At 42.2% G+C, this 26,478-nt stretch overlaps 1 protein-coding gene across 1 annotated transcript; it reads right to left on the bottom strand.

Annotated features, from left to right (window-relative positions):
• Positions 1 to 590: 590 nt before the first annotated feature.
• Positions 591 to 2,751, bottom strand: LOC122008840 (endoglucanase 16-like). Its single transcript, XM_042564703.1, has 4 exons — positions 2,517 to 2,751; positions 2,229 to 2,441; positions 1,690 to 2,145; positions 591 to 1,392 (listed from the first exon to the last, which is right to left on the bottom strand). The coding sequence occupies exons 1-4, from the start codon at positions 2,724 to 2,726 to the stop codon at positions 739 to 741; spliced, it is 1,533 nt and encodes a 510-aa protein (XP_042420637.1). The 5' UTR covers positions 2,727 to 2,751; the 3' UTR covers positions 591 to 738.
• Between the last annotated feature and the right edge of the window lie 23,727 nt (positions 2,752 to 26,478).

Raw genomic sequence — 26,478 nt, 5'->3', positions numbered from 1 at the left:
TCACCAGATCACCATCCATATGGGAGCTTTTGAGGATGAGGTTTCTATGATACCTTCAAACTTCAGAAAGATGTGGAAGAGTTCAACGCCAGTGCGAAGAGACTTGAGCTAGCAGGGCTTTGGTATGAGATAGTCGAGAAGGTACAGGCACTCTAAGAATGAGGATAGAGGTCCATACATGGCGAAAGGCAGGCCATAACATTACCGATACAGACAGAGATGGCTCAAGCATGCTGAAGAGTGTCTGCAAGCTCGAGTGTGTTCTGGGCATCTATCAAAGAGCTCAAACCCGAGATAACAAGCCTGAGGGTGTTAAAACTCGAAGAGAAGGTGCTTCAATGAGTAAATGAAGGCCAATTATGTAGGGATGTGTTTGTCAGCGACTCCAACTTTACAACATGGTGGATAACTCTTCCTTCGCAATTTTGAAGACATGTTGTGGATGTCTGATCGGTGACAAAGAAGATTTAAAGTCATATGGCAGTTGTGATTTTCAATGAAACAGTATAGTAGATATGAGAAGTTTAATCAACTTGTTTATAAAACAAGAATGATTTTGTCTCAATAAATTAGAATTTTATGTTTGAACTTGACTGAAACTATTTAATCTGTATATGTTTTTTTTTTCCTATTTGTATTTATTTTTTTGTATCTTCTACTTCACAAAAACAATGAAGTCAATGCAGTACAATGGACACACAAAGAACACGAGCTCTGTGATCACCCTTTTATCATTCTTCATGAAGATGAAGATGAGCTTTGTGCTTTCAAATGATGCAACTTCGCAAACACTCCCACCATCGGTGCAGTGTTGTATGTGCACGCCTCCGTTTGCATGTAGTTCTCCCTCATATCTTTGAATCTGTCCTTGCCATTCGGGCCACCGACAATGGCACCGATGAGAATGTTAGGATTCTCCTTTCGTCGTCCAAACCACTTGTCATAGCCTTGAGCACACCCTATGAAGGACCCATCCTTTTTGTAAGATACGGTTGAAGCGGCTCTATGGTGCACTCGCTTCGGGTATTTGCGTCCAAACCCCACCATGTAGCTCATGCCCAACGGGTTTGAGCCCAACATGTAGTCGACTTGCACCTTCACAAACGATAAGATCTCCCGAGGACCCAAGGATCCTCGAGGACAATGCAACACCTCGCCGGAGGCAGTCAAATAATCAGAGTAAACGGTAAGGAGGAAGGCGGCACCGGTCACGTACTGCATGTTGTTCCACTCTCGAACAAAGAGGAGGCCACCAGGGGTGCGACGAACATTGCTATCGGCGGTGCTCATGTTGAGGCAAGAACAAATGTAATGCTGAGCTTTGGATCTGTATTGCTCTAGTACCTCTACTTGTTTCTCTTCTAAATTCCTTCTCCCTTCTTCCATCAAAAGCTAACAACATTAAAAAAAAAAATGCACAATTACTTTAATTCCATAACACATCAAAATCCAATTGAATCTAAAAATTATGCACATTGCTCCTAATATTTTTGGGATTTGTTAATAAGATCATAGTTACGTTAGTCATTAAGTGGATTACCAGTGGCTGACTACTCTCATTCAAACCTACTTGAGCTTCTTTCTAGTAGGTATTTTTGGTACATGTTCCGACCAACCTAAGTCTATTTTTTTAATGAAATATATATAATAAAAATAAATAAATATTATTTTTTAAAAAAATTATTTTACCTTTGAGGCGAGAATTTGCAAGCCTGCGTACTTGATGTCCCAACTGAATTCAGACACAGCCCAGCCGGCGCCGCCCAACTCCGCCGCCTTCTCCACCGCGTAGGTCAGGTACTTGGCTTGCCTCGTCGCCCGGTGCAGCCACATTGCCGCCCAGAGCAGCTCGTCGCCGTAGCCACTCACCGACGGGTAGTAGCTCTTGGCGGCCGGAATGCTCTCGTCGTACCTCCCCCTGTACTTGTCTCCGAACTCAAACAGCTGCTGGGCGTGGTGGAGTAGCAGGCGCGAGTAGCGTGGGTTGGTGTTCCTGAACACCACCGCCGCCGCTGCCAGCGCTGCCGCCGTCTCCGCCGCCACCTCCGTCCCCGGGTGCTCGGCGTCGACCCTGTACGCTTGCCTGGACGTCGTCATGTCCTCCGGACGCTGCCAGCAGTAGTGGTCGCTGCCCCCTTCCCCTACCTGATCGCCACCCGATCCCGATCGAATTAGCGGTTCGTCGGCGGATTAAGGAACTCCGACGAACTGGTCGGGAGCATACGCACCTGTGCCCAGAGGAGGTTGGGGAGGGTGTGCGCCTTGATGAAGTAGTCGGTCGCCCACTTGATGGCACCCAGCGCGTGCTCCATCTCGCCGGCCGCCGCGATCGCGCCGCCGTACTCCGCCGCCCCCCACGCCAGCATCGTCGCCGTGAACGCCATCGGCAGCCCGAACTTGACGTGGTCGCCGGCGTCGTAGTACCCTCCCACCAAATCAACCTGCAATGCCATTAATAGAGAAGCTCAAAACAGCAAGAACAGAAACGGCTCGACGGCAAAATTTAACAAACGTACTCTCTGTTCGAGGCCGTCGGTGAGACCGGAGTCGGACCGCCAGGAGACGCGCTGGCGGTGGGGGAGGCGGCCGGAGCGCTGCGCCTCAAAGTAGAGCAAGCTCTTCGAGAGCGCCTCGCCGTAGTCAAACGCTACAAGGCGAGGCACGCTCGAAAAGAAAAGGAAGAGAACAAGGAGAAAGATCTTGCGATTCTCCTCAACTTTCTCCATTGGAGGAGAGGAGAAGAGAGGAAGAAGAAGCCGAAAAATTTTAGATCTTTGAAATGAAGAAATTGAGATTTATATAATGAAGAAAAAACATGGTGTTAAGTATGTAATTAGTCCAGCCCGGCCTACCTTCTGATGACCATTCTTACCAAATGTTTTTGGGGCGTTTCATGTTGCAATTTTTTTTTTTTCAGAAAAAAGGGCAAAAATCAAATCAGACCCTGTTTTTTTTTAAATAATCAAGGTAAGTCCTTTGATTTTTAATCAAACACGTAATCCCATCCCATCAGTTCCCATTAAATACGCTTAGATACCGTATTCGAAATTATTATTTCCAATCACATGTATTAATATTATTCGAATTTTAATAGCTACAAACAAAGCTACTATAATATTGCACCGTTACGATTTAATAATTGTTGTAATATAGATTTATTTTATTTAACAATATTTATATTATAATAACTATATAATTATTATAATAAACATTTACATTATAGTAATTATAAAACGTAGTTACTATAATATATTATACTATGTATAATTTTATAATTACTATAATAGAGACATATCTTTTTTAACAATATTTATATTATAATAGCTACTAATTATAACTGTTATAATTACTTAAACTATAGCTCTTGTTTGTATAACAGGAGGAATAAAAGTTAATAATATGGAAAATATATTGAGATAGATATGTCATTTTAAATGGAGGTGGGTGGGATGGAATGCTTTTGATTAAAATTAAAAAAGGGTTTTTTTGTTTTATAATTCCTATAAGAAGATGTCGGATAATGGAAGGCGTATAGTTTAGAGTTTATATAGTTATCATTCTAGGAATCTTCTGTTATTTATATATGAACAGTCCGTGTAACCTTCGTAATAATAATAGAAGTTGTATAGTCACCTTCGTAAGAAGATAACATTAAATACATATGTTGTAACTGAAGAATATTCTCTGATAAATGGTTGTGATTCTATGATAATGTTGTCTTTTAAATATATCTCGGTCGGACTTTTAGCCGAATGATTGTATATTATGTTAGGAAATCGATACGTAAGTAGGGTATTGAGTCCCATAAGACCACTCAGCCTGTGGGCCTCTCGGCTATATACTATGTGATGTTGGGGATATGATATTGAAGCAATAGGGAGCCAAGTCCCATAAGCTCGGTCGGCTATATGACTGACTAGCCATATGTTGGGATACATGCCTATGAAGTGATAACCTAAGATCTGAAAGCTCGGCCGAGTCTATAATGAGAATTGCCTTTGAGCTGTGTAAACCTGACAGCGTTGTTGCCAACTGGCTATATGAAGGAGGGATGTCTTGTATGCTCGTCCGACCATAAGACCTTTCAAGTTATGCGTACATATTAAAATTGAGCCCCCTAAGTTTGATCAGTTTAAAGGCTGACCAAACATACGCTGTACTATGAGAATGAGAAGCTAGGTCCTCTAGATCCGGTCTGACTTATAATTGATCGGATATTTGGTAGGCCGACTATCCCTTAAACTCGATCGGTTATTGGTTGATTGAATATATATAATAGGTGTCTTAGCACATGAATGAAGCACTTGGTTCCTTGGGTCCGATCGGATCTTTGGTCGATCGCCCTCATAGTGAAGGCCTTAGTGTTGGGCGAGGAGCAATAGTCCTGTTGAGAGTGACGCACTGGATGTTACTTCCCCTTGACTTTGACTGTCACCTTACTTTGACTTTGACTGACATGTCATATATGGGTCTGCTTGTAACATCTCGTATCACTAACCTCCCTTTTAAGTCTAGTCGAAGGAGGCTCATAGTCGATTGACTGGACCTGAGTCTTTATTTTAGTTCGATCGCCCAATTCTTATTGGTTCGATTGGCTAGACGTGCTTCTGATCCGCCCATCTTGCCATGTTCTCGCCTGCACTTCAAATATTGTGATTAACTTTTATCTTAGAATGATGCATGTCAGACTTTTGACAAGCCAAGTAGTGCGCCAATGATACATGTGAAGACATTTTTCAATATAATGATTTGGTTATCTTGTCCATCATAAATGCCCATTTATGGACAAATGACATGTGTACTACTACCTCACTCTTCGAAGCGACAGCTGATGCACACCTTTTTGCACGGACCAATGACACTCCTTCCATTGCAATCCAATGACCACTAATGAGCAGACTGTTTTGATCAAACGGTTGAAATTGGAAAGTGTCTCATGGCTCATGCTTAAAAACCCTAAGTGTCATAGAAGAAGATTATCTGCTCTGCGTTTTCTCTCATCCTCTCTTCCAGCGACTCTTGATGAATTCTTCCTTCTTACGATCGGTGTTAGTAATGCTTCTTTTTTTTTCTTCATTTTCCCATGGCTCAAAAATCTTTTGCTCTTTGGTATACCATCACATACTCCAACTTTGACAATTACGATCGAGAAGTGCTCTGCCTGTAATATGAAATCCCCAAAAATTATCGTATTCACATTTTGACCCCCCACGATCATCCTTATCACCCCTCCAGGCCATATCACTTTCTTTAAAGATCAAATCTTAGTCAGTTTGTGCTTTTCCATCCTCTCTTTTATTTCTGAGATAAGTCATTACTTTAACTTTCCTCTTTAGTAGTTTATACCGAACGCCTTCCACACTTTGTGCAAGTTGTTCATTTTGTTTCACCTGTATGGTATTCCCTTGACTCCTCGCAATTTCCATTATTTTTCTTACCCCAACAAATCAAAGTCGGGGGTCTTTCCGATTCATTCTCGTCCCAAGGCAATGTTCTTTAAGGACTTGCCTTCTTCAAATAAGAAATGGAAATCTGGTTTTTTTTTTGTTCAAATACTCGAGTCTATTTCTTGGCCGATCATATGGCAATCCGCTCTTTCCCCCATTCTCATCTTCGAGAACTTTAAGCATGATCCGACCTTCATCTCCACCTCGAAGAAACTGGACGACATACAATTCAAGGCCTCCAAGTTGCAGCACGAGGGCTTGTTTTACTTGTTCGGACTGAGTCCTGTCCGAGCGTCCCTTCCTTGTTCTTTCGAAAAGCCTAGATAACTTAGCCATTATGTTATCACTAACTAAGATCCCTTTTATTTTATGCAGTGGATGCTTTTTTTGATACCCTAGTCTCCAAGCATATCCAATTGGAAGACGAAGAGTTGACTCGACAGGAGCAAATGCTTTTGGCCGAGCGAGAGCAACAACTGGTTGGCCCTATTGCCGAGGCATTTAGTAGTCGGGCGGCTGAATCCAATGAGGCGACTGCCCCAGAAGAGGCGCCTTATGACCATCTCCTGGCCTTCGAAGATTCTCCCTTCAATGAAGCTGAGACGCCTTTAAAGAGGAGATGTAAGAAGCATTGACTCATCCCTTCTACCAAAGTTCCCGAGGGGCTAGTGTCTCCAATTAGGTTGCCTTTGCCTCGTCTTACACCAGTCCAAGAGGAAACCCCGACTCAATCTTTCGAGCAGACTTTGTTTGCTATTCCCTCCAACAGTCCAGTCCAAGAGATCACATCCCCATCTGTTGGCTCTCTGGTTGCTACTTCAGGTCCATCCATCAAGCCAAAAAGCCTTTATCAATGTTCAACCTTCTACGATCTACTATACATCTAGACGATAGATTCTCCATTGACTCCTCGACCGATTTACGGTCAAATATTACTGAAGGGCCAACTGATCGAGGCTTGGGAACTAACTATGAGCCGATCATAGGTGTATACATCGACAAAGATGGAGGACGGATACTCACACGACATAACCATGGTAGGTTTCTGCTTTCTCATCCATTTTAATTCCGAACACCTCTGATGATGTTTGTTCTACAACAATAGGCAATCAGGATGTGTATGGCACAAAAACTAGAGAATCTAGCCCGGGAGAATGAAGCCTTGAAGGCTCGACACGACAGAGGCATGCTCCATCTATACCCCTGCCTGCTCGACACAGGAGTGTCAGGCTCAACTCGACCGACTAAACGAGTTAGACAGCCAACTTCAAGAAGCTCAAGAGTTGATGAGGGATAGGGTAGAGAGAGTGCAACAATCAGAGGCTGCTCTAAAATTGTAGAAGATAGGCTCCAACACAAGACAATCCAGTGAACTAAAGTGGTGACTGATCTAGAAAAAAAGAACGTTGAATTTCAGAGTCTATCTTGTAGGATCGTAGACATGCTAGAGGGGGGGATGAATAGCACGCGTGACTTTCACGTTCGTTTTGGAAAACATAGAGTAAGAAATGCAGCGGAAAGTAAAGAGACAAAGAGCACAATCGCAAATACCAAGAGTTACTTGGTTAGAAGCCTATGGCGACTCCTACTCCAAGGCCTGCATGTGAGAGTGCTTTCGATAGACAATCACTATAAGTTCGAGAAATCTTTACAAGATCAATTACAATTGCAATATTAAAACTAAGTTACTGACAATACAAAGATGTTGGAAAGGAACGTCAATTGTTGGCGTAGCAGTTGAGTTGCTGAAGCGTTTCGTCTAGCACATAGGAGCGCAAGTAGTGTGATTTCCGGATGCCATGAAGTACTAGCCGAGACTCCTTTTTATAGCCTCCTCAAACTTGATCCAAATCCCCTGATCTCGGGATCAAGTCTTGACTTGACCCGAATCGGTTGACCGATCCCACCTGAATCAGTCAACCTTCCAATCCCAATTCTAGTGCTTGGATAGGGTTTCTTTGTTCGGTTGATCGATCCCGTCATTCGATCAATCGATCCCCAGCTCATCTGGTCCGATCAACTCGGCTCGACCACGTCACCACATATCCTTGGTTCGGTCGACCGATCCCAAGGTTTGGTTAACCAATCCTGAGGTTTGGTCAACCGATCCCTCGGTCGAACTCGATCTGATCTCTGAAAGTTTGATCTTGCTGTACTAGGCTTCGGTAGATCGATCCAGACGTTCCGTCGACCGATAAAGGTTGAATCTAACCCTGCAATAAAGTGTTAGTCTCATGCAAAATAGAGTTAGACAAATAATAATTAATTAAGTAAAACAATTTTTGATAGCCTTCGAACTGTCCGGTTCTGACTTCGGATTTCCTCTGGAAACCTTAGGTCGAACCGACACCTACTGTTCCCTTACAGGGGAACACGTCCTCACCTACTTCTCTAAGGAGAAGTTACCTGTTGCCAAACCGGTCCTCCAGATCGACTGAACTTTTGCTTAGTGCCCGAGACTTTCGGCCTTCATGCTGGATGCCCGTTCCACGACCCGCTCAGATTTCCACCCGGTCCGTGACCACCAAGATTTCAACCTAGAGTTCCCGACTCTAGGATTTTGCCCGAAGCGCTCGACCCGCCAAGGCTTTCCACCTAGGGTTGCCATCCCCTAGGACGTAGGGTTGCCGCCCCCTAAGGTTTTCCACATGCCTAACCGCAGCTAGGAATTTTCATCACCTACGATTACCACCCCCTAGGGGTTTTCACTTGTCTAGAATCCACTAGAACTTTTGCCTAAGACAACTTAGGATTTTCCTGCAAGCTCAATCAACCTTATGAGATAACAAGATATCTTAACTTTTGAATCCTTTGTCATTATCAAAATATAGGTTTGATCATCTGGTGCTTCCTGCACCAACGTATCTTCCCAGTTGGAGGAGTTGAAAGCTGCTCATGCTTCAGAGCTGGAGGCCAAAGAATCTGAGCTAACGACCAAAACACAGCCGGTGTTTGAGCAATGACAAAATCTGGACTCCCAAGAAATTGGGCTAGAGTCCCTACAGATGGAATTAGAGGCCACCCAAGGTACCTTGACTGCCTCTAAATCCAAGATCGAGGGACTTTTAGCAGAATTGACTGCCTCCTGTGCAGAACTAACTACCTACAGAATGGGGAGAATGAGTGATTCGAGACAAAAAAAACATCCCACCTAAAAACTAGAGAGTTTAACATGTCAATTGTCACCTCAATCAATAAAGCTCTCTCCTTAGAGTTGATGATGCCATTACACAACTTCGGGAAGGTGGTTATCTAGCGTCTGAACCCCTGACCCACTTTCTGGATCGTTAAAGGCTAGTAAAAGAGCGCCCGCTCGGCTTATTCCCTACTCTCCAATAGGCTTTTGCATCCCGATTCTCCCCATGGACAAAGAAAATAATGTAATTAACTTTATCTTCATGTAAATAAGACTTTAGTAGATTTTATTTAATTTTGGCTCATGTTTTGATTGGATAATTTTATTATTTTTTCCAAGTGTTTGTGAGTACACCTACTTAAATGGAAGTCTTGATCTCATTTAATATATTGAGCGACATAGAAACCTGAGCACTCGACCCCTTAGGTTGTTACACCTTGAAGAACCGACCGACATTACCACCGATTGAACACATGATGAGGGATGTGCTCTGCCAAGGATTAAGCCTTCATATCCCGCACGGAGTTAAGTTCGTTCGGAGCTAAAACTATATAGTCTTTAAGGTTCGACGGACTCTTGGGCTAATCAGATATGTGGTAAGAACTGCACTTAAGAGATAGAAGAGGCGAAGCATTAAAAACCTGGGCAGAGTTAGATCCGACTAGACTTTAGATGACTTAATGATGTACGTAGATTATATACACTTTTATGCATGTTTTAACGTACATTCACGTACTTTACATGTGCTTGATCTATGTATTTTTACACCTCTTGTCATCTTTTCAATATAATTACTCTTCTTTGTCGAAGATTTTCACTTTGTGTATTTTTCTATTAACAGGAGCTACTTTTAGAGTGAAAACGACACTCGGAGACGATCCTAGAGAGCAAGCGAAGAAAAAGGGGCTTGGCCGTGTGAATCTTACATGACCGTGCCACTTACCAGAGAAGGAGAAGACCTTGGCCGTGTGATTCCACGCTGCAGTGCAATGAAGTAGAGATACAGCTGGCCATGGCCGTGTGGATTCACACAACCATGTGGCCTTCTAGAGGAGAAGCAGAACTCGATCATGTGACCTCACATGGTCGTGTGACTTTCCAAAGCCAATGCAGACTTAGGCCGTGTGAATCCACATGGTCGTGAGATTCCACACGGTCATGCCACTTGACCTGAAGCTAAGAAGAACTTGGCTGTGTGGATTCCACACGGCCATGGCACGGGTTGTGCCAGGCCCTTGCCCTGCACTATATGGGGGGGGGGGGGGGTCTCTTCCCCTTTCAAAAAGGAGAAAGGTTCTCCCTTTGAGAGATCAATTTTGGTGTCTATCCACGACCTTTCCGACCTTCGTTCGATGATCCGAAGCCGTTTCCATCACTTCATTGACTCCGTAAGCAAAAGATTGGATTCGAAAATCACTCTACATAATTGGATAAACTTCTCTTCCCTTCTTCTTCTAGTTAGGTTTTGGATGCTTAAATTTTTTATGTCTTTGGATCTTTTTCTTATTGTCATAGAGTAGATCTATTGTTCTAGGATTAAGGGAGTAATTATGGTGTGGATTGATGTAAGAACTCATGGATATGCCAATTTCTTATCTAGATGATATTATCATGTCTTGTATCTATTTGATCTTATGTGAATGCATGTGTTTTGGGCTTAATTCTCATGTTTGATTGAATGGAGTGTGTAGAATTGTTGATCTCGTAGGAAGATGCCCTAGATTGTATGACCAAGGGACCCTAGTGATAGGGGTAATCCGTTAACGGATATTAGGGTATGATCTTGAAAGGAGAAGCAAATCTCATAAGAAAGTAGGTAGTTGTATGTAATTGTCATCTTCATTTCTATAGTTATTGAGTTTGAGCGCGTTCTTGTGATCTATAACCGAGGGGTCCTAGTGATAGGGGTAACTGTTAATGGACTTCATAGGAATCGTTCTTATTTAGTAGCAAGAGATGTTGATCCAAATATTATGCTGGCTTGTCCACTGCAGGGGAGAGCCGACAATGAATTTAACTTTCTATAAGTGTATGCGAATTGAGGATAGGCTATTGGTGAACCATGATACATTAATAAATATCATAATGAAATCAAACTCCTAGAACATTCCCCAAATATCATGCCAACTTGTCCACTGCAAGGGATAGCCGATAATGAATTTAACTTTCTACAAGTGCATTCGAATTGAGGATAGGTAATTATTGAACCATGATACATTAATAAACATCACAATAAAACCAAACCCTTAGAACATTCCCCAAATCAAGTTTCTCTCTCTCTCTCTCTCTCTCTTTTATTCTCAATCTCTTGCCCCCACGAACTGGATCAGTTGGTAGGGTGCATGGACGCTTGCATCGAAGGCCGTAGGGTCGAGGGTCGTCATCTGCACACGGACGTAAAACCTTAGTCTGCTGTGCTTAAAATTCCACTCGACCCCCAGTCACCTCTCCCGCCCAGCTTAACCATTATTTACCCCCTCTGGACATCTGTGGGGTCGGACCCAGGGGGCCGCTAAGGTGGCGGTTCCACCTTTTGCATTGCATCAATCTCGTTTCTCTTACTTAGCACGTAGTTTGTCACTATCAATTGTTTAGCTAATTCTACATGAGAGATCACTAGTAATTATAACCAGTCCCTGTGTGTTTAATAATCTTTTATATTACTGATGACGTAACTGTACACTTGCCGGAGCATAACACTTAAGCACTAAATACTAAAAACAAGGGAAGGTTCACCTCAAGGCGCGCACCGATGCTTTGGAATAATGATTTACCTATTACATCCATTATAAATGTGCGTCTCCTATTGTTGACATGTGTCTAACAGCCTCATTCCTTGATACAACAACTGGTGCACAATTTTTCATATCCACAGTGATTTATCTTCTGATCTAATGGTTACGATCATTAACCTACTTTTTTATCACCCTGATCCAATAGCTACCCTGGAGAAGGGGATCGCTGGGCTTCTTTAAAAACCCTAGTGCCTGTTTCTCATCTTCTTTCTTCTCCACGAGGCTAACTGATTCCCTACTTTCATAGATTCTAGTGAATCTTTTTCATCTCCGTTCTCTTTTGATCGTGCCTTTCGAGCCTCACCATGGACGTCCTTGGTGCGTGATACACTTTTCTCACTTCGAGCTTTACTGGGGTAAATTTGGATGACCTTCAATTTAATTATGAGGTCTCCAACTCTATGCACATAATCATACCTACCGACTAGGACCACCCCCATCTTCTGCTAGCTATGTAACTGTTTTCAAGGAACAAACCTTAGCTGGCCTACGATTCTCCATTCTGCCCTTTTTCATTGAAATAAGATAGTATTTTCGACTTCCTCTTGAACGGTTAGTCCCCATCTCTCTTTGCCTCCTATGCAGAGTGACTATTGTATTTCGGTTATTCGGAGTTCCTTTAACTCTCCGAGTGTTTTATTGTTTCTTCTACCCTCAACAAATAACCAACAAATTTTTTCATTTTCGCACCAGACCAAGTGGAAGTCATCCCTTTAACTCTTTGATAAGATCCCCTCTCAAAACACAGAATGGAGGGATACATATTTTTTTTATTAGACTCTCCACACCCGTAGTTTGGCCGACCAAGTGGAAGCCATCCCTTCCCCCTGCACCAGAGCTAGACGACCGCAACACTGACTGAACCTTCAGCAGCTACTACAAAACTAGCCAGCTTGAAGTTTGACATTCCTAGATTACTCTAGGAGGGTTTGTTGTACATCTTCGGATTGAGTCCCACCTCGATGGAGTTGGAATACTCTTTCGATAAGAAACTTTCACTTTTCTCTCTATGTTAAGTACAATTAAAACCCTCTATTTCTCTTTGTAGCGGAAGCTATATCTAAAGTTGTTTGCTCGACAACCGTTAAGTTGAATAAAGCTACCTTCATTCGATCGGCCTCTTCACTCGATCGGCCTTAAGCTTCGCTCGGTCGAACTCTTCACTCGGTCAACCTTAAGCTTCGCTTGATCGACGTCTTCACTCGGTCGACCTCCTCACTCGGTCGACCTTAAGCTTCACTCGACGGTCGGCACTCAGCGGTCAGCACTCGACAGTCAGCACTCGACACTCGGTGATCAGCACTCAGCAGACATCATCCCTTGCTAACAACATAAGATTATCAGCTCAAGTCATTTCAACAGATAAGTTGAATTTAAGTTTGTATATTTAAATTAAGCTAAACCCTCAAAAATCTTTGGCAACAGATTATTTCGTCAAACAAAATATACCTCATCGGAACCTTCAGAAATGAGTACAGACTCGTGGCTCGATTTGGGTTCAGACATGTCTTTCTATTCGTTCTCCAATTTTGTTTCGTAAGCCATTAGCGTGAGGTAGTTGGAGTGCTTCGGTTCTCCGCCGTCTAATTCATCTCCAGACGATTCGTCCCATGTCACTTTGAGGACCTTCTTCTTCTTCAGGTTCGAGCAGTCAGTCTTGTAGTGCCCCTTCTTGTTACACCCAAGCAGGTCACATTTTTGTTGTTAGAGTTGGTGGCGGAGTTGATCTTTTGCAAGTCCTTTTTGATGAAATTCTTCTTTCTCTTGGTGAACATCTTTCTTACCAGATTCACCAGGTATTCTTCATCCTCCGAGTCTTAATTAGACTCAACTCCTAATTCTGGTTTGTTCTTATGTTTGGCTTCTTTTAAGGGGCCTACAAAAAGAGCAACACCTTTCTCGACCTGCTTCGAGTTAGTCTATTCATGGAGTTCAAGTTCACAAAATAATTCATCTAATTTTAATTTAGATAGGTCCTTCGAAATTTTGTAGGCATCCACGATGGATGCCCACAGTGCATTTCGAGGGAATGTGTTTAGGGCATACCTTATCAGGTCGTGGTTCTCCATCTGGTAGCCAATGGTGTGAAGTCTGTTGAAGATATCTTTTATCCTCAGGTGTAGTTGACTCGCAGATTCTCCTTCCTGTATTTTTATGTTAAATAATTTATTTAAGTAGAGATCCCTTTTTGTTACCTTCATATCGTTGGTTTCCTCGTGCAATTCAATAAGTTTATCCCACAGCTCCTTCGCATTTTCGTGTGGGTCGACGCGGTTCAGTTCTTCCTTTGTTAGCCCGCACTAGAGTGTGTTGAGAGCTTTAAAGTCAATCTGATCCTTCTTCTTCATTTTTGGATTTTATTATTCAGGGTCCATAGGAGTTCCGGCGTTGTTGATGAGAGCCTTGTAGCCTCTAGTGATGCTGAACCATTAGTCGTAGTCAGTTTTAAGGTAGACCTCCATCCGCTTCTTCCAGTATGGGAAGTCGTCTACGTTGAAGAGTGGAGGACGAACGGTATTGTACCCTTCAAGTTGTGACATTTGAGTGTTGAAAAGATAAACTAAAGAAGGTACCAAGACTTTATCTTGGATTAGCAGAGTTTAAGATATAAATATAAAAATATAGAAAAATTTGAGAGGTGTTGCACCAATCTTAAATTAAAATCGAACGAAAAAAATTATCTGATTAGGTAAAATTTTACCAATTCAAATAGAATGCGAAAAATAAAGAAATCTAAAAACGATTTCCCCGGCTTGATTGGTGGTTGCACCAATTCAGAGCAAAACCTTGCTCTGATACCACTTGTTGGATCAATTACGCACGTGAGAGGGGGTGAATAACGTGGTTTTCAAAAACTCATTTTCTCGATTTTTAAAATTACGAGTATGTAGGTGAAAAATAAAATGAAAAGAAAAACCACACCAGGAAAACAGGTCGATTTTACTTGGTTCAGAGCCTTCGGTGACTCCTATTCCAAGACCCAGGTCCCGCAGATCTATCAATGGGTAGTTCACTAAAAGACCTCTTCCAATACTTCCGGAAGAGGGAATCGAGTACAATGAAAGTTGAACAAGTGAAACACACTGCACTTGTCTTTTTACAGTAATTAGTCACAAACAGAATTTACTGACACTTAAGGATTGAAGTAGGAGTGTTCGTGCCAATGTCAGTCTGCCAACCATGATCAGAAGTACTCGGAGCAGTCATCGGGCGCAGCAGCTTTGCAACAGTGTTGTAGCAGAAACCTGGAGCAGTCAGAAGCTCAATTGAACGCGCAGTAGCTCGTATAAGTGTTGTCTTTGAATGCCTTCTCGAGACGGCCTTATAAAGGCATGGAAGGCGTCTTCTATATCCATGGAAGGGGCCTCCAGTAAGGCAAAATCGATCCCAAACATCTCAGCTCTTATCCACAACTTCGGTCAAAATTTATCCTGTGAAAGGCGCCTTCCATAGACATGGAAGGCGCCTTCTATGAACAGTATGAAGACGCCTTCAGCTGCTTGAAGGCACCTTCAACACTATTCATTCGAAGACAAATTTCCTTCTAATTGTCCTGTAAAACAATTGTTAGTTCAACTAACCTGCAAAACAAATATTAGGATAAATAATTAATAATAAAAGAGTAGTAATTAGTTCTTATCCTCCTAAGACCAGGAACTAGTCAATGTCTCAACTTAGCGATCTCAAATGGAACTAAACTGGACTGATGCCTACCGCCCCTTCAACTAGGACGCGTCCTCACCAGGTCACTCTTCTCTAGTGACTTACCTTAACTTACCATCTTGCTAGACATCCGGTCAGCCCGTCGACCTGTTTGGACTTCATGCCAGCTATCCGATAAGCCCGTTGACCTAGCTGAACTTCTTGCTAGATATCCGATCAGTCCGTCGACCTATCTGGACTTCATACCAGCTATCCGGTCATTTCGTTGACCTAACTAGATTTCTTTCTAGATATTCGGTCATCCCGTTGACCTATCTGGACTTCGTATCAGCTATCTGGTCGACCCATCGACCTAGCTAGATTTTTTGTACACTTAATCAAGTGGTTAGATAATAACGAATCCTAACTTAACTTACTTGTCATTCATCAAAACCTAAGTTAGACTGTTAGTGCAATTAACACCAACAATAACTTGACCGGATGGTTCGGGAGTATAGAATATATAGGCGCGATAACAAGCTCAATTATAACCTAGCCGAATGACTCGAGAGTCTAGGACATGGTGTGAGAGTATGCTCTCTTATAACCAGGCTAGACTGCTTGGGAGTCTGGGATATGGTGTGAGAGGATACTCATTTATAACCCTGTCAAATAGATTGAGAGTATAGGACATGACATGAGAGCATGGTCACTTATAACTCAGTCAGATGACTTGAGAGTTTGGGATATGGCACAAGAGCATGCTCACTTATAACTTGACCGAACAGCTCGGGAGTCTAGGACATGGTGCGAGAGGATTGTCGCTTATAACTCGATCGAACGGCTCGAGAGTCTTGGACATGACACGAGAGTATGCTCTCTTATAACATGGCTGGACGACTCAAGAGTCTGAGACATGGCACGAAAGTATGATCACTTATAACTCGGCTAAATAGATAAGGAGTCTGGGATATATAAAAGTGAGAGCAAGCTTGCTTATAACCCGGTAGGATAGCTCAAGAGTCTAGGACATGGCGTGAGAGCATGCTCTCTTATAACCCGCCCGAACATATCAGGAGTCTTGGACATGATGTGAGAGCATGCTCGTTTATAACCCAGTTAAACAACTTGGAAGTCTTGGACATGGTGTGAGATGCTCACATATAACCCGATCGGATGGCTCGGGAGTCTAGGACATGGCACGAGAGCACGCTCTCTTATAACCTGACCAGACGACTCGAGAGTTTGGGATATGATGCGAGAACATGCTCACTTATAACCCGACCAAATGTCTAGGGAGTCTGGGGCATGGCACGATAGCATGCTAGTTTATAATCCGACTAGACAGTTCGAGAGTCTGGGACATGATGTGAGAGCATGCTCGCTTATAACTCGGTCAAACGACTCAGGAGTTTGGAACATAGAGGCACGAGAGAAATCTTAATTGTAACCCGGCCGAATGGCTTGGAAGTCTTGGACATATAGGCATGACAATATGCTTGCTTATAACTCAGCTGAATAGCCTGGGAGTTTGGAACATGGCTCGAGAGCATGCTCGCTTATAACCCAACCGAATGACTCGAGAGTCTAGGATATGGTGTGAGAGCATGCTCACTTATAACCTGACTGAATAGCTTGGGAGTCTGGGACATAGCTTGATAGTATGCTCACTTATAACCCGATCAAATAGCTTGGGAGTCTTGGATATAGTGCGAGAGTATGCTCACTTATTACCCGATCGGACGGCTCGAAAGTCTGGGTCCTGGCGTGACAACATGCTTACTTATAACCCAGACAAACAGCTCGAGAGTGTGGGACATGGAGCGAGAGCATGATGACTAATAACCCAGCCAAACAGCTCGGGAGTCTTGAATATAGCGCGAGAGTATGCTCACTCATAACCCGATTGTATAGCTCGAGAGTCTAGGACATGACACGAGAGTATGCTCACATATAACCTGGTTGAATGACTCGGGAGTTTGGGACATGGCGTGAGAGTATACTCGCTTATAACTCTGTCGAATGACTCGAGAGTTTGGGACATGGCGTGAGAGCATGCTCGTTTATAATATAGTCGAACGGCTTGGGAGCCTAAGACATGGTATGAGAGCATGCTGCTTATAACTTGGCCAAACGGCTCAGGAGTCTGAGACATATAGGCATGAAAGAATGCTCTCTTATAACCTGGTCGGATAGCTCGGGAGACTGGGACATATAGGTACGAGAGTATGCTCCCTTATAACTTAACCGGACGGCTTGAGAGTCTGGGACATGACACGAGAGTATGCTCGCTTATAATCCGACTGAACGGCTTAAGAGTCAGGGACATATAGGCACGAGAGTATGCTCATTTATAATCCGGCCAAATGGCTTGGGAGTCTGGGATATATAGGAGTGAGAGTATTCTCGCTTATAACCTAGTTGGACGTCTCGTTTGGGACATGGCGCGAGAGCATGCTCACTTATAACCCAACCGAGCGGCTTGAGAATTTGGGACATGACGCAAGAGCATGCTTTCTTATAACCCAACCGAACAGCTCAAGAGTCTGAGACATATAGGCTCGAGAGTATGCTCGCTTATAATTTGACTGAATGACTCAGGAGTCTAGGACATATAGGCGCGAGAGCATGCTCGCTTATAATCCGACTAAACAGATCGGGAGTCTGGGATATATAGGTGTGAGAATATGCTCACTTATAACCCGGTTAGACGATTTGGGAGTATGGGACATGGCATGAGAGCATGCTCGCTTATAATCCAGTCGAACGACTTGGGAGTTTAAGATATATAGACTCGAGAGCATGGTCGCTTATAATCCAGTCAGATGGCTTGAGAGTTTGGGACATGGCGCTAGAGCATTATCACTTTTAACCCGACTTAACATCGCTGGAGTCTGGGATATGTAGGCCGAGAACATGCTCAGTTATAACCCGGTCGGATGGCTCAGGAGTCTGGGATATATAGGCGCGAGAGCGTGCTCGCTTATAACTCAGTCAGACAGCTTGAGAATCTAGAACATGGTGTGAGAGCATGCTCACTTACAACTCAATCGAACGGCTAGGGAATCTAGGACATAGGGCTTTCGAGATAGATCTCCTGTATTTTCATTAAGTGTAAATATTTAACATTCTATATTAATGTATTGCAAGCATACTCTTAAGCCTTATAGGGTTGCAGATGATTTACACTCCACGGTCGCTCTAAGTTCTTTCCATATACATCTTGGAGGTAATAGGAGCTTGAGGTAAGCTTTTGCACTATCTTGTGTGGTCCACCCCATTGTGGCTCCAATTTGTCTACATCCCCAACTGTCTTGATTCACTCCAAACCAAGTCCTCTTCCTGAAAGAATTTTGGAATAACTCTTCTATTATAGTTTTATTCATCCTTTGGCGATATGCTATTAGCCGAGATGCTGCCTTGTCTCTGATCTCCTCTATTAGATTGAGTTCTATAAGGCGCCGACTACATTATCTTTGTCCTATAGTTGCCTTTGATCGGACTCCCCTCCAACTTCAATTGAAACAACTACTTCACCACCATAAACAAGGTGAAAAGGAGTTATAACTGTCACTTCTCATGGGGTGGTGTGGTAAGCCCACAATATTTTAGGTAACTCATCCACCCAATTTTATTTGACATGATCAAACTTAATTTTGAGTTCCCTAATGATTTCCTTGTTGGTGACTTCCGCTTGACCATTTCTCTAAGGATATGCTACAGATGTAAAGGTTTGTGTGATGCCATAACTCAAACACCATTCTTGAATTTTTTTTCGCCCTTGGAACTACCTTCCATTATTAGAGACGAGTTTGTATGGAATCTTGAATTGACAGATAATGTTCTACTAGATGAACTTGATAATCATCCGCTTGGTTATTTTGGCCAATGACTTAGCTTCCATCTACTTGAAAAAATAATTTACAGCTACCAACAAGAATTTTCTCTTATTGGGTGCTATAGGAAAGAGCTCCACAATGTTCATGACTTATTGATTGAACGGGTATGAGACAATCAAGATCTTCAATAACTCTATAGGGTAGTGAGGAATATTTTGATACTTCTGACATGATAAACAAGTTGATACCAATCGGGCGGAGTCTGCCTACAGAGTGAGGCAAAAATATCCGGCTAGTAATATCTTCCAAGCGAGTGATCGACTGCCTGTATGGCTTTCGCAGGAATCTTGATGTACCTCTTATAGAATATATTGCACGTAATCTGGTCCAATGTACTTAAGTAAAGGGAGAAAAAAGTGCTTTTGTATAAGTGATCTCTAATCGGAGTAAATTGACCGGCTCTTTTTTTGATTATACGTGCTTGTTCTCGGTCGGCTGGTAAACTACCTTGTTAAAGAAATGAGATTAAGGGCATTCTCTAATCACTTTATAGTTCCAGATCGGTGTACCTTTCAATGTGGGTTGCCAACAATGTCTGTTCCACGGGCTTGTCTAGGATCCATAGAACTATGGAGGAGGCCAACTTGGCTAAGTCATCTACTTTCTGATTCTCGGATTGAGGAGTTTTTTTGCAAAATGACCTCTTGAAATCCTGCCTTCAAATTCTCGAATGCCTCCACATATAACTTGAGCCTTTCATTATTAATCTTAAAATTTCTTCAAACTGAGAATTTGAGTAGATTAAGACTCGGGCGACTCTCATATGCTTTGCAGCCTACAGGTCGACTATTAATACTTCATATTCTGCTTCATTATTGGTAGCCTAATAATTTAGATAAACGGACAACTGCATTTTACTCTCCCTGGGTGATATAATAAGAATTCTCATAGTGGATGATCCGTCTACATATATCTTCCAGATTTCTTCCGGCCCTGAACTTTGGATCTCCATTATAAAATTAGTTAAGGCTTGAGTTTTGATGGCCACTCGGAGCTGATATTGTATATTATATTTACTAAGTTCTGTGGTCTATTTGATCAACCACCCTACATCTTTTGAGTTGATGAGCACTTGGACCAAGGTGCTGTTGGTTAGTATGATGATCAGGTGAGAGAGAAAATAGGGGCATGACCTTCGAGTAGCTAAAACCAGTTCATAAGCCAACTTCTCGAGTGTGGTGTAGCGATACTCGACACCCCTTAATAAATAACTTAAGAAATATACATGTTGTCGTTCTTTCCCCTCTTGCCTTACCAACACTAACCTAACAACACTCTCAGTAGAGGACTAGTATACCCATAAAAGTTCACGTACTATTAGTTTAGCGAGTACCAGTAGGGCAGATAGATACTTTTTTAATTCTCTGAACACCTTATCACATTCGACATCCCATTGAAATTTAGGGGGTGTGACGGAATACCTTGAAGAATGGTAAACTTTGATCAACTGATTTTGATATAAAGCAAGACAATGTCATGATCCGTCCAGTCAATCATTGTGCCTCCCTTAGGTTGTGCTGGGGGGCATGTCTTGTAGAGCTTGCACTTTACTTAGGTTAGCCTCGATCCCTTGTTCTGTAACTATGTAGCTTATAAATTTCCCGCTCTTGTCTTTAAATAAGCATTTACTGGGATTAAGCTTGAGCTCGTACTCCCATAATGTGTGGCAAGTCTCATCTATATCACCATATAAATTGGCAGCCCAGAGTGATTTGATTAAGATGTCATTCATATAGACTTCCATATTTCGCCCGATCTGCTTTTGGAACATCTTATTCATAAGTCGTTGATACAAAGCTCCTGTATTTTTTAGTCCGAACGATATAACATTATAGTAATAAGTTCCTTCAACGGTGATAAAGCTAACTTTTTCCTAGTCATCTTTGGCTAGCGGAACCTGATGATAGCCTTGGTAGACATCCAATATGCATATTAGTTCACAACTAGAGGTGGAATAATCCACTACATGGTCGATGGGCGACAAGGGATAATAATCTTTATGGCAAGCTTTATTTAAATCCAAACAATCAATGCAGACTCGTCACTTATTTCCTGACTTAGATATTAGGACCACATTAGCCAGCCAACTGGGGAACTATACTTCATAGATGTAGACAGCTTCCAACAGCTTGTCTACCCTCGCCTGAATTATCTTATTATTTAGCACCAAAATCCCGCTTTCTTTTCTTAACCGGCCGACTGTCCACTCAGACATGCACCACATGTTCCATAACCATTGGCGATATGCTCGTGATTTCCTTGGACTCCCAGGCGAAGATATCATTATTGTGTGTTAAACATACAATAAACTCTGCTTTAAACTTCGAGGATAGGTTGGCTGATATTTGAGTAGTAGCCTCCGGTCGGCCGGGCTGAATTTGCACCTCCTCTTTCTCTTCATAGATCGTAGTCAGGGGTGCCTCCCGAATAGTGTTAACTTCAAGCCGCTGGCTTTTCCAGGCAATGTTAGCTTTAGTCTTGATAATATCAACGTAGCACTTGCATGCTATCCATTGGTTTCCTTTAACTTCCCCTACTTGGTCGCCCATAGAGAACTTCATTTTCTAGCATAAAGCTTAAACAACTGTCAAAAATTCATTTAGGGTCGGTTGTACCAAAATAATGTTGTATGCTAAGGGCACATTGACCATAATTTAAGTCGATCAGCGCGTCCTCATTTGGGGCTCCTCCCCTAAGGATATGACCAACTTAATCTGGCCGAGCAGCTAAACCTCGTTGCCCGTAAAGTCATATAATGGCGCCATCATGGACTAGAACTCGCTCTTATCAATCTGCAGGTGCTCAAACGCCTCCTTGAAGATGATGTTGACTGCGTTGCCTATGTCAACAAAAGTACGGTATATATTATAATTAGTTATAATAATATTGATTATTAAAGTGTCATCGCAGGGCACTTCTACTCCCTATAAATCCATGGACCTGAAACTAATCTCAGGCCCTTGTGCCTGCTCTTAGCTATAGCTAGCTGCATGGATCTCCAGTCGGCAGACATGCGACTTCCTTGCCTGATTGGAATCTTCGTCGATAGGACCTCCAGCGATCATCCCAATATCCCCCAACCAGCATTATTGAGGTTCTCCTCTTGTCACATCGGGGGATGCTCCTGTTGTATCTGGGTGGGGGCCTATGCCCAGTTCTCTTGCTTTTGGGGCGTTCGTTGGTGTCGCTTGGTGCCCTAGTATTTTCTTTGCGGTGGGCCATTTGGCCATTGATAACGTCAACGGTTAGAAGTCGATGAATGGTGATGAAACCCTTGGCTAGCCGCCTAATGCTTCTCCAAATTTTAATGATAACAATCTTGGGGGTCACGTGTCTCTAATCGGTGATATGTATACAATTTTGGTGGAGACCATCTAGGGGTCTCGGGGAATCTTCTCCACTTGGCTTCCACATGCTGGACAGTTTGTGGTCGCGGCTCACGCAATTGCTGGAAGAGGGAGGGGAGCTCGGTGCTGGGGAGCAGATGTTGGAGTGGATGTGGGGACCTCCTTCTTCCGAGAGAATTGGGTTTCTTCTACATTAATATACTTGGTCGCCCGACCAATTAGATGATCAAAGTCCCTTGGGGGCTTCTTAATTAGGGAGTGGAAAAACTCACTATCTGTGAGACCTTGAGAAAAGATGCTCACTAGAATTTCAGGGGTGGTCGAGGGGATACCCATGGCCATATGGTTGAATTTTTTGATGTATGCCCTAAGCATCTCCTTGGTCACCTGGTTGAGTGAAATAAACTTAATGTAGTTTTGTGGTACCTACAACTGCTAGCGAAATGATAAAGGAAAGCCTTATGGAAATCCTTAAAGCATTATATGGATTCAGTCGGGAGTCGATTGAATCATCTCTGTGTTGAACCTGAGAGTGTAGTGAGGAACACTTGATACTTTACGCTATCTGTATATTAGTAGAGGATGTCAACATTTTCAAACTTGAGGAGGTGGACTTCTGGGTTAGTTACCCCTCCATATTCTCCTATTGTCAGGGGCCAAAAGTGGCTTGGCAGCTTATCCTCCAATATCTCTTGCAAGAATGACATATTAATCCTTCTAAAAGAGCCGTCATTGATCGGGTCTTTCCCCTTGTACAAATCTCGCGTGAGCACATCCCTAGGAAGATGATACTTGGGGTCTTTTTTCTCGTCTTATCTCCTCCAGCAAAGCATGGAATAGTACCAAGTGATATGCTATTGGGGATGGTGGCACATGTGGTAGGTTGATTGGTTGGATGGGTGGTTGTATGAAACCAGCCACTAGTGGAGGAGGAACGGGCTGAAACTCAGTTGAGCCTTCTACTCGAGTTCTTCTTTCAACTTGTCCTTGACATAGCCAGGTCGTGCGACAACATACTGGCGGTAACCACTTGTTGTTGTTGCATTAACCTTTGTGCTCGGGTGGCTACCAGCAACTCAAAATCCTCTTGAGACATGGTGACGGTGGTGAATCGTCCAACTTCTTCCATCTCTATGTTTTATATGTTGGTCCTCGTGATTATTTTGGTGTGATCAACTAAGTTAAAGTTAGGTCCTGTTTTATTTTGATCCCTGTGTCTAAGTGTGCAGGAGCTTAGGAGCACAGGAAGTCGAGCGAAAGACGCAACTAGCAAGAAAAATAGAACGGGAAGGGAGCCGACGGGCTCAGTGCATCCGAGGGATGAAGTGTTGTGGAAGAGTACACCGGTAGACGAGAAGAACGTATGCAACGTTCGAGGGACGAGAAGTCAGAGAGGAAGCTTGCTCGAGAAGAAGGCTGGAAATTAGATTTGGATGAGATCTATTTCGGTTGGCCGCAATCACCCAGACGATCAGAGTAGCAGAATAGTATATGGAGACTATACTTGCTACTAAAGGTGCCTTCAAAAGACATTGAAGGCACATATGAGGCGCGCCCGTGCCTCCGCCACCTTTAGATGGAAGGCACCCTCCATAATCATGGAGGGCGCCCTCCATGAGCATGGAAGGTGCCTTCGGCCAGTCAAAATAGTCGTTCGCAGTGGATAAAGCTTTATCCACTGCGCCTCGCTGGAGGTACCCTCCAAGCCCTTTGGAGGCGCCCTCAAGTTACGAATAAGATTTTTTATGGCCTATAAAAAGACCCTTGGACTTAGGAAATATGTATCAACTCTAGTTCTCATTTCCTAGCACATTCCTGAGCTTTTGAAAAGTGTAATAGGCTTCTCCGCTTACATGAAGGAGATCTTTTATTGCTTTCCTTTGCCTTGGATTAACAACCACCTTAGTTGTAACCAAGTAATTCCTTTGTGTCTTTCTTTATTTATTAGTTGCTTAATGTCATTTATATAAGTGTGCTACTAATCTGAGTTGATGATCGAGGAAGGGTTTTATTTTTCTCACTACTAGAAAACTAGGCTTTTGAGACAAAAATTTTAAGACAGTCATAAAATTTATCTCAAATACTAAATAATTAAGACAGTAATAATATATGTCTCAAAATTTTACATTGAGACATTAAATTTAAGACAGTATTTAAGATTTTGTCTCAAATTTAATTAATAAGACACCTAATAAAGACAACTAAAAATATAATTATATAAGACATTCGAAAAAAATAGTAAAAAATATTTAATTTGCCTCAAATTATCTTGAATATGATTCGTTGGAAAGGTCACAGTAATTCACCCCCTCTTGTCGGCCCGCTGTGCCAATAAATGGTATCATAGCCCAACCGTCTCAGAAGGACTAACCGCCGACTGAAACATCAAGATCAAAGATGATGGCTAGACCGACAATCTATCCACCAAAATTTGAGGGAGAATTTGCATCCGGGAAGAAATGAAAACCCAATTTTGAAATATTGCTAATAATTAAATACGGTTTTGTAGCTCCAAAAACTCCCCTAAGGAGAAGAAAAAGAAGAATATCAGTGGACCAAGAAGGAGCAAGCAGACTTCATAGCAAACGGACGAGCCGAGTTTCACCTACTCAGCGTACTTCCACCCCAGGAAGTAATTCAAATCGGAGATTACAACTCAGCAAAGGAATTTTGGGAGAAGCTCCTAGAACTGCACGAAGGAACTTCCGAAACAAAGCTTGCGAGACGGGACGTGCTCCGGAATCAATTGACGAACCTCCGGATGGAAGAAGGAGAGAGTCAGTAGCACAACTACATGGAAGACTCAAGGAGCTAATCACCATATTATCAAACCTCGGAGAAACGGTAACGAATTAGGACGCACAAAGATATGCATTAAATGCGTTCTCAAGAACACCTGAATGGACATCTATAGTAGACTCCTATTATATATCCAAGGATCTCGAGGTAAGTACTTTAGAAGGTCTTTTCTCTACTTTTGAATTACAAGAATCTCGATGTATAGGACAAAGAAAAGGACCGAGTCAGAACGTTGCCCAGAAGGCAAGAACAAATGATTCAGACTCCGAAGAATCAATTAATGAAAGCGAAGCAGATCTAATGGTAAGGAAGTACAATAAATTTATTCAATCTAATAAATTTAAATCACAGACAAAGAGGAATTATCGAAATAAAAGGAAGGTCCGATACTACAACTGCAACGAAGAAAGGCACATCAAGGATGACTGCCCAAAATTGAAGAAGAGGGACAAGGAGAAAGATAAGTCTAAAAGATCAACATCTTTTAAATACAAGAATCTGAAGGTCACATGGGATGAATCATCATCCTCCAATTCTGAGGTTGAAGCTTTCTCCAGGCTAACTTTACTGGCCAACCACCAAGTATAAGATGAAACCAGCTCAGAGATGAGCATCGATGAAGTGGGAGAATCAGAAGAAGAAAGTTGCGATAAGGAGGAGCATTAGAACATGAGGTACGTGCTCTATCTCCCAAGCAGTCTTTTCAGTTTATTAAGATTCTTTCTAGAGATTTAGTCAAATTAGAAAAAGAAAATGCTGAGTTAAAATTAAACTTAGCAAATACACGTCCCTTAGACTTATTTAACAATTTAAAATTAGAAAATGATAAATTGAAAAGTCAAATTGAAAGTTTAAAAGAACACGCGTGTTTGGAATTAACCAACTTTCAAAAACTAAAATTTAGAAATTATGGTAAAATAAATTGGTATATAAGGAAACACCAGGGACAAATTAGGAAAATTCCAAAAAATCATGTACCCCCAAATTTTTGATTAATCCAGTAGGAAGGAATCTGTATTGGGTTTCAAAATCATGTTTGAACTAAATTTTTCTTTGGGCTTTCAGAAAAGGAAACTAAATGTTTAATTCTTTAAGAGACTTTGTCTAGAAAGTGATTGATGATCTAATAACCAAGAAGACCTAGTGTCTCGCCACAGCTTGAAAGCTAATTACTGAATTTAATATTTAATTGACAAACTGATAAGCATGTCAAATTTATGCTTTCAATATTTGTCAATCATTTCAATTAATTTATCAAAATTATAAATTTTTAACTTGTTTTATTAAACTCAAACTTATTGTTAACCTTACTAAAATTCTTTAAGTACCCCAGTTTTTTTTTATGTGATCAAAGGGGGAGAAAAAAGTACAATTTCAAGGGGGTTAAGGGGTTAAGATTTTTTTTTTCAAATT

Source organism: Zingiber officinale, chromosome 8A (genome assembly GCF_018446385.1).
Source record: "Zingiber officinale cultivar Zhangliang chromosome 8A, Zo_v1.1, whole genome shotgun sequence".
NCBI lineage: Eukaryota > Viridiplantae > Streptophyta > Magnoliopsida > Zingiberales > Zingiberaceae > Zingiber > Zingiber officinale.
The sequence above is the reverse complement of the archived record's forward strand: the minus strand, read 5'-3'. Positions and strand labels throughout refer to the sequence as shown.

Bases quoted from the DNA above. Each gene is read 5' to 3' on its own strand.
- LOC122008840 (XM_042564703.1), bottom strand. From the start codon at position 2,726: ATGGAGAAAGTTGAGGAGAATCGCAAGATCTTTCTCCTTGTTCTCTTC. The intron at 2,146-2,228 runs GTGCGTATGCTC...GGTGGCGATCAG, and splicing joins CCAACCTCCTCTGGGCACAG to GTAGGGGAAGGGGGCAGCGA. The intron at 1,393-1,689 runs GTAAAATAATTT...TAATGTTGTTAG, and splicing joins TGCAAATTCTCGCCTCAAAG to CTTTTGATGGAAGAAGGGAG.